At 42.3% G+C, this 15,645-nt stretch overlaps 1 protein-coding gene across 1 annotated transcript in view; it reads right to left on the bottom strand.

The window, feature by feature from the left end:
• SYNJ2 (synaptojanin 2) overlaps positions 1 to 8,388 on the bottom strand; it is a 65,493-nt gene extending 57,105 nt beyond the window's left edge. Inside the window, exon 1 of the mRNA XM_068184702.1 lies at positions 7,843 to 8,388. Coding sequence (XP_068040803.1) covers positions 7,843 to 7,963 — 121 coding nt within the window. The 5' untranslated portion in view covers positions 7,964 to 8,388. The remainder of the gene's footprint in view (positions 1 to 7,842) is intronic.
• Positions 8,389 to 15,645: the final 7,257 nt, after the last annotated feature.

Genomic DNA, 15,645 nt, shown 5'->3' with positions numbered 1-15,645 from the left:
TTTCTTAGAATACTGAGTAAAACAGGAGAAACTAGCAAAATGTCGATACCACACACACCAGTGAAGTAAAGCGTAAGCAGCAGACAGAGGATAAAGTGATTTTTATTGGGTAACATAAATCTCTGGACAATAATGACTTAAACACTCAGTAATGGCACATTTTAAGGTCTGAGACTTTGCAAGTTCAGTTCTCAGGCACTTAAAGAAAACCAATTTCACAAAACCAGTTTAGATAGACTAAAACAACATTTCAGTCTTTGGAAAAAAATCCCTGTCAAGACTTTTTTATGCATTAAAAAAAGCAGGTTAAAAAAGGTGATGTTTCACTTTCCATGGCAACTTTACTAAGCAGCAAAGAGCAGTAACAATATACTGACATTTTTTTCTTAAATCTGTTCCCTCCTTTAAAAGCTGTCTGCATTAAAATAATTGGGCTACTTTAAAATAAAAAGGGAAAACCAAAACCAAAATACTTGCTCCAAATATTCCAGCTATAGAAAAAAATCTAATACAAGGGAAGCACCAAGAAATTCAGATCTGAGACAGATGCAGGAGCTCAGAAAGCTGCAGGCCAGGCACAACCTGAAAGCATTCCAGAAGTCACTTTGAAAGCATGGCAATGCTCTTCAAAATAGAATTACAAGTTGGAAAGTTGGCTCTTAAAAGTGTCTGGTAAGAGCACAATCCAAAAGAATGGAATTTATTTCAGCGTAGAATTAGGCAACACATAGCTCATTCCACTGCTGGCAAGAAGTACCTGCCACTGGCATGTATGGAACCCACTGGAGTTTCCCAGGTCAAGCCAGTGGTATCACACACCCGTCAGCTCCTGGCACAGGATTTCTCCAAACACTCAGCCAAACAGCTGTGTTTTGGCAGTCCTGGTGCAGAAACGCCGCTGTTCTGGGCAGGCCACTTCTCAGAACCTGTGCCTGCACAGCAGCATCAGTCAGGACAGCAGCACCAGCAGAGCTGCCTGGAAGGAAGGAGCAGGAAAGGAACATGCTCAACAGACACAGCTATGCCTGTGGGTCATGCAGAGAGGCCAGAATGTCTTGGTGCCGATGGACCACACTTGGGGGGTTGGTGTGTGTAAATTCCCCTTGTTAAAGACACCGATGGAATTTGAAGTCTTCTGTCCTATTAAACTCCTTGGTGTTGCACAAAGGACATTATTGTAGAGGGCTTGATCTAGGTTCATATCCTGTTACTAAAAAGAAGTATTTATAAATCTCAAAATCTTATTGAAATCTCAAATAACTGTCATCAAAACCTAAAACATCTCCCAGAGCATTCAGGGACTGATTCAAGGACTGCTTGGACACAAGTCAGAATCAGAAAGAGTGTGGCTACACTGAGAAAAAAAACTTATGTGCTACTTTGTTGGATGAAGAGAGTTAAAGGAAAATATTTCTATGAAACACTTTAACCCTTGTAAAACAAGAGGCATGCAATAATTAAATTAAATCAAGCTGCAATAAAATCAGTTTTTAAAAAACCCACACCATGAAAAGACATACAACTACATAACACCATATGGCTCAACCAAGTGTGACTTCCTGCAATTTCAATTTACCAGCTAACAGGAACTGGCCAAACATATGCAGTTTCCTTCATTCAACCCCTCCTTAGGGCTGAACCCCCAGACTTCAGCAAGAATCAACACAACTCTCAAGCATATGGACCCCAGAAAGTTCAGCGACTGGACTAAGAGGGTAGAGAAAGGTACCGCAATTCTAGGTTCAACGCTAAGGACAGACACAGTAATACCTGCAACTTCAATTAAAAAATGAAGTAAAAGTTATTGGGAAAAAAGGAGTCTGAGACTGGGTTATGGATTCTGTTTCTCCCTTGTGATTTTTCAGCCTGATTCTGGAAATAGTCACCTGCTGTAGGTACTGCTATAAAAATGTAATCTTAAGCATATTTCTAAGTACTTTAAGAAACATAGGATTGGTGTCATGGGATGACTTTATTCATGTCATTTAGCATTTGGGGGAAAGAGGTGTGAACTTTCTCCAGAAACAGGGAAAAACTATAATCAAACAGAAATTTCATACCAAAACCCACATACATACATTACCATAAGCATCTGACCTAGAAATAAGTCCAATGTTTGGTATTATATAAGTTTAGACAATTACCTCCAAATTGTGCTTTCAGTCACCTGCAGACACATTTAAAGTACTTTGTTGTATTTTCGATACCTTTCACCACTAAAATCTTCCTGTTCACATTCAATCCAAGCTACACAGGCATTATGAGTTAGAAACACCGTATAGGCCAAGCAGTACAGAGTTGGGAAGAAGTCTGTGGTCAGTTACAGTTAAGAGAATCCAAATATTTAAAACATTAAGCAATGTATTTACCAATTTTCTAACAAAACAGAAAATTGGCATTTTGGAAAAATCAGTTCCCTGCTTTTCTAGATTAGATTGAGAACAATCTGCTCCTAGTGAGATATTAAGTTTGCATACATGGATGTGCACATATGAATATATTAATTCACAATCAAAGAATAATGGATTAATGAAATCACCAAGTTTCTACTGGCCAGATCCATGCTGCTGCAGGCAGTCAAGAAAATAAAAGGGAAGTCCCTAAGTGAATTCTCTGAAGCTTGGCCATTATCTTTATGTGGTTTCTGCCATAGATGACTCATATTTACATAGAAACTTGCAGCAGTCACGACAGACATAACCACTACAAAGAATTCATCCCTCACAACCACTACTTGTCTCCTAGCATAGAAAACAAGCCTTGTAATCAACACTCTACACTTACACATCTTCCCTCTTTTCTGTACCCAGTTTGCATTTTGACAATAGTGAAAGAATTGCAACACACACTTTTTCTTACAATCTAAAGCAGTGATGTTCAGCCTGAGACACCATAGCTTCCAAGTGCCCAGTGCCAGCATAAACAAGGAAAAGAGGACTTCTGCTCTGTGGACTGCTTCCAGAAATGGAGAAGTTTGAACACCACTAAACTACAGAAAACTTCATAAAAGTTTGCGCTACCTGTATGAATGTTCTGGTGTAGGAGTAGAAATGAGCCGTGGTGGAGGGCTCACTGTTTTGGATAGAGTGCTTAGAAATGCATTCACGGTACTTACACAAGTACTGGTATTTGATTTCCACACCCCACTCAGTGGCACAGTGGTTCACATAAATACAAAACCAAAGCAAATTGTAAACAGTGAATGAACTTACAGCACAGAAACTGCTTTCTGTGCAAAAGAAGGAAAAGATGCACAGGTATATTACTGCTACTTCCTGGTTTTGCAAGACTTTACCCTGATTTCACTCTGCTGCATCAGAGAACCACACACACACGCACACACCTGCAACTGAAGCAGCAGAGGAGGCACAGAGCTCCTCCACAGAGTGTACACACACCTTAACTCTATATAAAGTTTGTCTCCAGTAAAGGCTAACTTCCCAGATCTGTGTGTAAAAGTCAGGAAAAACCTCAGACATATTTGCAAAAAACCACACTGTATCAGCTTTGAACTTCTGTACTTTCCAGACATCATGGTCATTTAGGATTTAATATAACAGGTGATGTAACATCCTTTATAAAACCAGCTGCAGAATCAAAGAGCCCAAAAAAAAAAAAAAATCTCTGCAGCCTTTGGCTCTGCCCTTGAGAAAACATGTTATTATGCTGAAATTCAATAGCAGAGCACTCCTGTCGACAGTTTTTCACTGAAAGTACCTGCCATAATAAAGTTAAATCACCATATTTTCAGCACTGTAGCCTTAATTTAGCAACTGCCTTGACAGCAGTCCAGAACTACCTTGTGCAGTCCACTTCATCAGTAAACCACTGAAACTGTAATGTGTTTAAACTAGGAACAGCATCTCTATCTATAGTCCCTGTTGTATTAAGCAAAAATTTCTAAATCAATGACAATTTTTCTTCATCCTTTATGACTCTAGGTTTCTTCCACAGAATATATTGATCTTCTAGTTTAGAGAATTCCTGGAAGAATTGTTTCAGGCTGTCACCCATCCTTCTGGAGATGACTGAAGCTTTAGGATTGCCAGTGGATAGGGGAAAAAAAAGTCTCCAGCAAAATGTGTCATTTAATTCAAAACAGTGAATTTTACCCTCCACCCTACAGTGACTTCATGAGAGAAGGAAAACTAACTCCCATCCTCAAAAATACTATTTAACTTATGGTAGAACAGAAAACTGTTCTGTTGCTATCACAGCACTATACAGATTAAGGGGTTTAGGGATGTGCAAATAGGTTTCCTGCAATGATTTTTGATTTCTTGATTTTTCCAAGTTTTTTCGTTTAGGTTTCCATTACAGGACAGGTGTTCTCATTTTATAAATTCTGACATTCAGGCAATTAGAGATCTTTACAGTACTTTTCCACTATTTTTCAGGTATTAAATCTCTGTATGCAGTAAGGAAATTGTGAAACATAATCAATTTGCGACTAAAATTGTCATAGTTCTCTTTATAACATATCAAGAGAAGAAAAAGTATAAAGTCATCCACTCACAAGACAGCAACAAATTGTTAGCTTACACACTTGGAAGTGTTTATTTTAATGAGGAATTTGCCAGAGGTTTATGCCTGTATTGATACTGTGTCTGTACAAGTGTGTGGTTTTTCAGATTTCTTTTTTTGTAACACCACTTCTAGGACAATTCTCACTCCCTTCTGCCACTTGAACTAGGTTAAATTCAACATTTAAATTTCTTCCAGTACAAAATTATTATAGAAGCAATTAAATTTTACGTAAGTGCAGGTGTCATGCCTGTTCAAGGGCAGAGATACTTGGTAATTATGGGGGGGAAAAAATGAACAATGACTAAAATTTGTTCTCAGGCCTTCACTGTCCATCTATGATTATTCCTCTCTACAGTTCTGTTTACGTGAGGGTGCAACTGCAAAACTACATAAACTGTTGTACAACTTAAGGGCTCCAGGTATACCAATCTGCTTTTTTTTAGTTTAGAAATTTGCATAAGGCACAGTTGCATAACTCCTCCTCACCACAGGTATGAAATTTTTAAAGAACTTTATTTTAGAAACAGAAAACTAGACAGGCCAAAACTAACAAAATCCTAGGACCAGTATGTCTGAAACCACACATATACAAAGTTTATGTTAACCTCCCACTGTCATGTTGCATGGTTAGTAACAACCTAAAGGCAAGTCAAACAAAACAGAATTAATGTTGTTTCTGTTACCACCCTGCTGTGAAGCTTCCCCTTCACAATTCTTCTAAATTCACCAGCACAATACCTACTACTGGTTTTCCCTCCTTTTCTGGTCCTCTGCTGCATAAACAGAAGTTATCTAAACAGGCTCCACTGGACAAACTAGCTTTTCCTACAATACAGGAACCAACCCAGGAAGGAATAGAGGAATCAAATGAAAAAAAAAGACTAAGTTATTACCATGGAGTGGGCTGAATGCCAACACAGACACAATTGCAGTTATCTCAAGACATGACGCTGGACTTCCAAAAGGCATGGCAAACAGGCTTTTTACCCTATACAAATCATTACTTCAGAATTCTTCTAACACATTTTAAGAGAGACTGTACAAATACTATAATCATAGAATCACAAAATCATTAAGATTAGAAAAGATGTCTAAGATCATTGAGCCCAACCATTAAACTAGTACTACTGTGTTCATCATTTAAACCATGTTTCCCAGCTTCCACATCCACACAGTTTTGGATCACTTCCGGGTATAGTAGTTCCACCACTTCCCTAGGCAACCTGTTTCTGTATACCTGACCATCCTTTCCATGAAGAAATTTCTCCTAATATCCAGTTTAAACCTCCCCTGGTGCAAGCTGAGGCTATGTCCTTTTGTTACCAGGGAGAAGAGGACAACCCTCACCTGGCTACACCCTCCTTTCAGGCAGTTGTAAAAAGTGATAAGGTCTCCCCTGAACCTCCTTTTCTCCAGGCTGAACAACCCCAGATCCCTCACCTGCTCCTCATAGGATTTGTGCTCCACATCCTTCACTGGCTCCATTGTCCTTCTCTGGACATGCTCCTATTTTGAGATAGACCAGGATGGCACTGGCCTCTTTGTTCACCTGGGCACACTGCTGGATCTATGTTCAGATGGATGCTGAGCAGCACCACCAGGTCCTTTTCAGCTGGGCAACTTTCCAGCCATTAAATCATTTCAGGCATAGCAATTCAGATGGGGGATGGCAACACTGGGGGAGAAAAAACTAGTCTATGTTGATGAATCCTTTAATTAGTGAGATTTCAAGTCATTCCAACCACTGGTCATACAGGTGGCTTAGGGCTGGCTAGGTGAATACTGGACTCACCATTTTATTCATGAGCATTGGCTTTAGGAAGTGGAGCTGCTTTAGATTTTTATCAGAATATCAAAATACAGACCAAATCCCATTAATAGTAATATACAGTTTTAATGTCAACAGGTTTTAGGGTTTCAGGGGAAGTGAGTAAAGTGCTGCTCACTCCTAACTGACTTTTCACTGCCAATTCACTGAAAACTGACACAAAAACCCCCCTCTAGAAAAACGTAACACATTTATGTCCACTATTACTGAAGAATTTCGCAAGAAATGGAACCCCCAAAATATTGCACAATATAAAACTCCAATAAAATTAAATAAAGAAAACAAACAAAAACCCTACAGTGTGGCAATAACATCTTTTCCATGACTGGTCAAAATTTTCCCACTATCACAACTATTCTTGAGAAAATCAGCTGCCCCTTGATGACCTTTCTGGCTTTCATCATTCCTAAAGTCCCCAATACCTAAAAATCAAGCATTTTAGTCTGCATGTCCTGCCAGTGTACACTGTGGAAGATTCAGCTCAGCGGACCCAGATCCTGAGGTGACATTGTGACTGACATTGTGCAAATCCCAATGTGCACACAGATCTTACTACAACAGTCTGAGCTGCTTGAACAGGGACTCCTACAATGCTGTGAACAGCAGCATGGCTGCAGGCACAGGTATTATGCAGAAAACGATTTAAGAACACAGCACAAGTGTGTGTTCTCCTACATTGCGTTTTGCCCCTTGCATGCTCAGTCACCTCATTTTTCTGTCTGCCTCAACATTAGCAATATCAGCATTGCATTAATTCAGGTGTAACAAGTACCAAAAGCACAAGGTGAGACAACCCTGAGAACTTTTACAAGACTCCTCCAGTAAGAGCCAGACACTCAAGTAACCAAATATCGTTCAAACCACGGGGGCACCACAACAGGAAGCCAGGAGTTTTTATGGGAGACAAAATTCAAGTCAGTCATCTCTGTTGTGAGCTGGCTGTCTTCACTGCTGGTTAGCACCTGATGTAGCTAAGTAGAAACTTCCTCAAGAGGCACCGGACCCGATTCCTTTACCTGGGCCCTCCTCCGCAATCAAGGCCGTAGGGGATAAGTCTTGTACATTAAAGGCGCCCTGTGCCCAGGCCCCACTGCAGCCGGGTGGCCTCTCCTGCTTCTTCTACCCCGGCTGCTGGTGAGGAGGCTAAAGACACCCAGAGCAGCGATGGGACACGGATCGGGAGGAGATGCTGGCCAGCCCTCCATGCACGGCACGTACCGGGGGTCACCCAAATGCGCCAGCAGGTGCTTAAGCCTGGAGGGCCGTGCTAGAGCTCTGGGTGTAAGCGAGGCGAGACGCTCTCCGCAGCCAGCATCCCACTGGACGTGCGTCTGCGCGCTCCCCTTCCTCTCTCCATGCCACGGAGGAAAGTGCCACAATGCTCCTGGACATCACCTGCTGCACCCCAGTGTCCCTTCACAGGCAGAGGTGCGCACCCACGGACACCCACGGTGTCCTCCCCCACGGCCGCCCCCGCACACACTTACTGAGCGCCGCCACGGTGCCGGCCTCCAGCAACAGGCAGTCCTGGCGGCTGCGCGCCTCCAGCAGGGCGCTCGGCCCCGGCTCCTGCTTCCAGAGCAGCCGCAGCCCTTTGCTCAGAGCCATGGGAGCCGCCGGCCGCGGGGAGGAGGGCGCAGGGGTCCCGCTGGAGGGGCTGGCGAAGGAGCCTCCTTGTCGTCGGGCGCACGGCGCGGCGCTCGGGGGCCGCCGGCAGCCCCGCGGGAGCCTCTCCGGCCGCCCGTCCCCGGTCCTGGCCGCTTCTCCCGGGGAGGCGGGCCAGGAGGGCGGCCGTGCCCCGCTGCCGCTCGCCGGTCACCTCGGCAGGCCTTCGAGTGCCTCCGCTGCGGGGGCGCCCGGCGCAGGGCGAAGGAAGCGGAGCGTCCCCCGCGGGCGGACCCGCCGCTGCGGCCGCCTCCTCGGGGAGCACCGGCTGCGGCCGGCGGGGCGGGAGCGACCTTCCCCTTTGCTCTGCGCCTTTCTCTTCCCACCCACGGTAAACTTTCCTGAGTTAACTTTGTCCCTCTGGCTCCGCGGCTCCGGCTCCTCCTCCTCCGGCACAGGTAGGAGCCGCCGGCGGGGCGCTGCCCCCGCCCCGCCCGAGGGCGAGGGGAGGAGCGGCGGCCGCGCTGCCGAGCCCGGCGGGGCGCTGTGGGCCCCTGCCCGGCCCGGCCAGGGTGTTCCCAGCCCAGCTGTTCGCGGCCCTGCTGGCCCCGGGCCGGCGGTGCCGCTCCCCACCCCCGCGGGTGGCGAAGGTCGCCGTCGAGCCGCCGGGGGCGCGGCCGGCCCAGCAGCGCCTTGGGGCGCCGGAGTTGTTTCCTCGGCCGGCGCGGCTGCTGCCGCTGCTGCCCGGGGAGAAGCCGCGCTCCTTCCCGCTTCCTGCGGGAGCGGCCGCTCCCCGCTGGCAGGGAGCTCCCCGCGGGGCTGCTCTCCCGCTGCGCGCTGGCCCGCGATATAAGAGTTTCGGGCAAAGGCACAGTGCACGTGTTCTGGTGTTGCAGGGTTCCCATCACAATTCCCTGGTGAGTCTGTGTTCACCGAGAAGGTGAACCTATTCATACACGGGTAAACCAAGCAGAATTCTATTTTTTTAGCATCACGAATTATAACTTGAATTGAGATGTAGACAAAACTGCAAAATTCAGAATGCCCAAACTACCATCTGTTATTGTTGTCTCACATTTACGTTGAGAACGTCAGTCATGGCTGTGCGCTGCCAGGTGGAATGTCACAGTCCCTGCCTTCTTTGAACGTGTGGAAAAAACTGAAAAGCAGATACCGTCTTTCTATCACACACATCTGGTTTATTTATTTTATAACCAGCAGTAATTTCGAAAGGAGATTGATTTTATGTTTGTTTATGGTGCCTTCTTAACAAAGCATTTTGAAAGGGTCTGGTATGGAAAGTAGGATTGGTGTTTGCGTGGGCCTTTTTCCCAGCCCCCCCCCCCCCCCCCCCCCGGTTCCTAAACTTTGATTATAGTATGTAGGGGGAGATTAAAAGTACTGGGTAAAGCAAAATAAATTACCCAGAAACTGTAGAAATTAAGTGACCAGGATGAAAAAAGCAAGACAGCATGTAGCTCAACATTTGGGAGTTTTAGAGGATGTAAGAACATAGATTAACCATGCTCAATTTTAAACAGAAAAGGGATGCCTTTCTAACAGCTACCCAATGTGAATGGCAGACCAAAAATTAGTTTATGTCTTTGACATCTTTCACTCTTTCCCTAGAGAAAAGTGCTCATTTGAGATTAAATACTTAAAGTATTGCTTAATCAGTGCTGCCCAAGAGAGTTGTATCACATTACTTTAAAAAGTTGCCCTGGATCATATACTTAGGTGTTTAAAAATAGCTGAAAAAAAACCCCTGTTCTTTCTTTTTGTTTGTTTGTGTGTGTGTGTGTGTTTGCCTTTGAGGAATTATTCTTCACAGTCCCCTTTAAACTCCATCATGAGAACAAACTCTCACTGGGAGGACACAGGTATGTCCCTCTCTAGCCTGTGCTTTAACTCCTTCATAATTTTTGTCATTAGTTTTTTTCACTGCAATTTCCAAGAACACACAATTTAGGATTGTTAATAAAAAGTTTACTGACAGATTTGTTGGGTAAAATACTGAAGAAAGGATTGGTGCACCTGGGATAGTATTTTTTAATCACCTCAAATCATTATGAGGGGATAAGGATGTGAGAGGAAAAACTCAGATGAAGGTGGCAAACTGAAAAACTTTAGCAGTGTGTATGACAAAACACTGCTTCATAGGTGGCTCTCTGACTCTGTTCTAATCTCTTACAAACAGATCTCTTCAGTGTGTTCCAGTTGCAGTACATCCACTCAAAAAGCAGTCAGTTAATTAGCCTTTGTGTTAGAAACACAAGCCTGAGAAAGCAACAATCAGAAAATGGTGAAGAGTAGCAGTAAATAAAACCATTGATTTTACAAACCTCCTTCACAAAGAATGACATCCAAATTTAGGGCTCACATGGGAACCTTCCTCGATATATTGGGGATGTGTGCAGAAGTGTTCTTTTGATAAGATCTTTTCATCTAACCAGACTCTCTGTGTTTCAATGCATGGAAGTCCATTTTAAGGGAAAGTGTTGAGATTGACAGATCATACATATTTTAGCAGACATTTGGAGTTGAGCTGTCTTACTCTGGACCTTATGTATGTGAGTATAATGGAAGCATTAATTCCTGCAGTCATTTGAGGAGTCCCTCAGGTGAACTCATTCCCTCTTGCACAGCACTTATTTTCACCCAGGCCATACACTCCTCAGCAATTTTTCATTTCATCTTCCTTTCTCTTTGGAGTTTTCCTTCCTTTTTATCTCCTGCCTTGACAATTTCATCATCCTAGCTTCTTTGCCCCTCTTCACCCATCTGTTTTTCTTTATCACTCTTTCTACCTTTAAGCAGTCACAGATATTTTGCATTGCTTTCTGAATGTTCCCACAGCTAAAAAGTGGGAGGTGATCTGCTGCTGCCCCTACAGCCTACAGCTGGGAGAAGTAATACATCGTGAGCTCGCTCTGCTATTTGGCATGTGTAGAATAGTAATAGAATAGAATAGTAATATTTTGGAGGGTGGAATATCTCCTGTCTGTAGCAGTGTCCCTTTGCTTACCTTTTCTCTTTCCAACTCCTTTTCCAGTTCCTGTCTTCATAGGGGCAGGGAGATCCTTCTCCCTCTGTATCAGAAGGGGAGGGATCCTTAAGGTCTGATGTTTGCTGACTGTGGAACTATGTGGAATGCAGTTCAAACAAAATTGCAGCAGTGGTATGTTAGGGGCAGCCTCCATGGTAGGAGGACACAGCCTTCAGCTACTAAATCAAGTTCAGTTCCTGTTAACTCACCTGTGGCATAAATTATGTTGAAGACAATGTCCACACTGTGTTTGTGCATATTTTTAAGCATTCAGCTGCTACCTCAGTGTAATGTCTGAACACTTCTATCTTTTTCAAAGTCACTCCATTTGCCTTGAATTTCCAACCCCTTCTCCTCCCCAGCCCATTGTTTACCTTGGAAGTATTGCTATGCATTATAATGACTCCTGCTTCTAGGTCCTGGTAATGGATGTTTCCAGGGTCTGGGTAACTGCCTCCCTGAAAAAGAGTCCTGCATGCTGCTTTTAGCAGGTGGCATTGTTGGTTTGTCTGAAGACCATCTGAAGAGGAACAACAGGGATGTTGCAACACAGAGTTTAGAAGAACTGGATAGAGCAAGGAGTATTTGGCTTAGCTGTTTGATCTCTGTCTGGAATAGCTGTGTGAACCCCATATCCTGGACTTCGGGGTACAGGATGGTTGTCCCTGTAGTATTACTTGTCCGTCTTTATGTACTATTGAGTGAAATTTGCAATCTGGGGCTCTACAAAAAGCTTTGGTGATACACTGTAGAAACAAACAAAAGATACTTTTCTTTGTCCAATGTAATGCTACTGAAATAGCTTTTTCAGTAACTTTTTGAAGCTCCGAGATGAAATATATGACGGCATTTCCTCAAGATTTTTGGCCACTTGCACATAGCCTCAGTGGTCACAAATTCCTCAGGAAATGTGCGTGTTTACAAGGTCGTTGAAAACAGTTTGGGTATTGCCTTTTATGACAAACTTCTGACTTTAGCAAGTAGAGAAGAAGTAGGGGAAATATCTCAGCAAATTTTTTCCTGCACATGGCATTCAAAACAAGTAACTGCTGCTAATATGCAAAAACTTCTACTATATTTCCACACTTTCTAGCTAACATTGGAATGAATTTTATTTACAGCTGACTTTGACACAGAGAAGCATTTATAACTTCTAGGTTAAAGTGTTCAAAATGTTGCTCTGAAAGTAACTGTGGGGTTTTAATGTCAACTCTTAACACTATTGGTGAGAGAAGAGCTTTCTATTCTAGTCGGCCCAGTAAAGAACTTCGTGTGCAAAAGACATCTGGTACTTTGTTACAATCCAATATAGTTTGAGCTAGGTCATTGTTACATACTCACCAACATCAACTGCATTTCCTCAAAAATAACTGAAGAGCATGAGAAACATGAGTGATAAATTAGTATGCTTTGTTTAGATTTTGACAAAGTACATTTGACCTTGCCATGAGCATAAGAGGAGAGACGCAGGGACATTTTCTTTGCTTCAGTTAGTGACAATATTTTCAAATTTCTGTTCCTGGTTACAACCTTTCCTGACAAACTCCCCTTATTCCTTGCCATTGGGGTCTGTGATCCTTACAACAGGACAAAGAAACTTTTAATGCTAGTTTGTCTGTATCATATTACTCTTTAACCAATTATTTGGAAGGGGAGGGTGGGTGCACGGGCTCAGACCTGAGCTTCTGGTTCAGCAGGAGCTAAACATATGCCTGATTTTAAGTATATCAGTAGCCTAAATCTCACAGCTCCTTGCTTGGGTGAATAAACTTCCTTCTTAAGTGAATAAACAGTGCAGGTTTGGCTGCTCAAGGTGGTTGGACTAGAAGCAAACTAGCTTTAGGCTCAGACTGAGTCAGGGTCTATCTGGCTGCAGTCTGTAGCTCCAGATTGCCAGAAGATTGGGCTGTGAATTCAAGCTCTGAAGGTGTACCAGAAGTGGTTGAAAGATGCTCACTAACAGTTACTAACAGTTTTAGAAATGCTGCTAATAAAAAACTATGTTGCTGGGAGGTCAGTGGAATTTCTCACCTCCTCTTCCACCTATACTTTAACTCTGTGTGTGCTAAGTGAAAGAGGGCTCTCGAGAGAGGCAGATCGACTGCATTCACAGACACTAGCTTTTTCTTACTAAGAGACTATTTTCAGTAACCATAGCTGTTTTAAAGCTTAACATTCTTCATCCCAAAACTATGTGCAGAAGAGCAGCATTAGTCAGATGGCGTTTATTTAGGCAGTAATAGTGACCAGACAACCAGATAAAATTTTTATTCTTTCTTCCAGTCTGACATGCTGATGATTAGTTGTAGGTATCCCTTTCTCATCTTCAAAGGACTAGGAAGCCACAGAGTTTTCCACTGCTCCTTGCCTCATTTTCTGGAACTCCTGATAGGAAAACCAAAATGCTTAATAAAATAGAAAATTTGAATTTAAAGTGGGCTTCTTAATATCTGCACAGGAAGAGCTGCAGTAAGTATGTTGGCAGGTTTTCCTCAGGTTTTCCTCATGCTTCATCATCAAAAATTGTGCACATCTCTCTTGCTTATCAACAGTGAAAGCAGAGTTTATTGGTTACCCCATATCAAGGGATATAGATTTGATGAGGGAAAAGAAACGCCTTCCTTTTGTCCATGAATCAGCTATGAAGAAAACTCCACAGAGAGGCAATCCCATATTGCCAGTTATGGCATTTCAGCAATACATAGTGGCCATCATTGTCACAGATGGTGTGACACTGGACTATTGGAAGAGACCGCCTGCAACAAAGTGATTCCTAATTTCATTCTTAAATAAGAATTTCACTATTCTGTTGATGCTCCATATCTGTAAGAAGGAAAAACAGAGTTTTCATGGTTGTTCAAAACCCTTAAGTTTCATTGTCTGTTGAGATGTAACTAGACAGAGAGAAACAGATGAATACAAGAGTGGACAATGCAAGAACACAACAGAAAGCTGATTATGATTCAGACAATGAACCTGAAAGCTAAATAATTTAAAATAATAACCCCCCCACCTTGTATTTATAGAGTAAACAGATCATACAAAAATCAGGAAAGTTGAGGACAAAATGCAGTCAGGCAAGTGACAGCAGGACTCCATATTTTTCTGGATAATTTCTATGGGTACACTCTATTTATTGAGGAAAATGTTAACTTTTGATCCCTCTTACTATGATTAATTTATAAATTAATTATGTTAATATAAAAATCTTTAGTTATTTTGTCATATTTGGTAACACAGAATATACTTGAAAAAACAAAGGAGCATACAAAGTAGATGAGACCTATAATGAGGCATTTAGAAATGGGGGAGGGTGGGAAGAGAGGGCAAAGAGAATGGCATTTCCATGTTCCATTCATAACTAATGAATGTTAATTCATTTAAAGTTTATTTAACTCTAGTTTGCCCTCAGTGGGATCAGACATTCAAGGGAGAGTATCTTTTATGAATTTTCTGTGTGTAAACATTGGTGGGAGTTGATTGACCATAATAGGACACGTTAACTGAGTTTATGTTCAGTACTGGCTATTTACAATTGTAGTATTATATAATAGGATTTTATTAATGAGATGAACACATGTTCTGTGTTAACAGAAATGTATATATAAACCCAGTGGAGGCTTATATCTTAAAGTTCTCTCACATTCCAGTTCTGTTTTTTTCTTTCATATAAAACACAAAGCTAAAGTGAAAGTAAAACTAAGGGGGTTTTTTTGTTTTTTTTTGTTTGTTTGTTTGTTTTTTCTTGGTGAACAAAAGTGAATATTGGACATAAACTGTGCATCTAAAAGTTTCAGATTTATTCAAGTATGAATGAAAAAAAAAGGGTTAAAAATAGTTTTCTTTAATACAATCAAATCAACCACCTCACAACCAGTACCACCATCCTAGAACTACTGAGAAAAGCCTTACATCTCTGGAATGAGTAGGTTAATTTCTCAAAAATCTGAAATACAATCCAGAATGTCAGTTGGTACATCAAAATTCAGTGGGAAACATTCCCCAGGTTTAAGGTTTGGGATTTTGTTTGCTGCATCTATCTTAAGACAGAGACTTTCTAGTTCATGCCTTTGATAATGGACTACTGGTTGCATGCCAGATACTAACCCACATAGCAAAGAGAGTCATTCAGTCACTGTCTAAAAGGAACACAAAATGTCTTGCATGCATAGATTTGCTCTTCTGTGATCAAATGTTCAACATTTTTTCCATTTGCGTTGTTTCCAGTCCAGCATATGTGATGCTTTTAAAATGAAGTTAGGCTTCTTTCTCTTGTTTCATTTTATAAACAGATGCTTTGTGGTATTATGCCTCTCCATGCTTTAGAAAGCCCTGTCCATTAATTTCCAGATTTATCAGGGGTTTCAGACCAAAGAGCAAGGGGAGCGAGAGGCAGTGTAATAACATATTCCTATGAAGGAAGAGAACATATTTGTTTACCTGAAAGACTGGGGGGTTGGGTTGTTTTTCAACTGCTTTTTGTAAAGTTTGAATGGCATTGGGCAATAAATCTCAGGTATTCCTCTGCTTCTCAGCAGCTTTATGGCAAGATAACTTAGTCTGAATAGTTTGAAAAGACAGTGAATGTGAACTAGTTCAAATCAGAGTAGTTAATGGAGTTCCTCACTATACCAGCACT

Source organism: Anomalospiza imberbis, chromosome 3 (genome assembly GCF_031753505.1).
Source record: "Anomalospiza imberbis isolate Cuckoo-Finch-1a 21T00152 chromosome 3, ASM3175350v1, whole genome shotgun sequence".
NCBI lineage: Eukaryota > Metazoa > Chordata > Aves > Passeriformes > Viduidae > Anomalospiza > Anomalospiza imberbis.
This window is presented reverse-complemented; position numbering and strand designations above follow the sequence as displayed.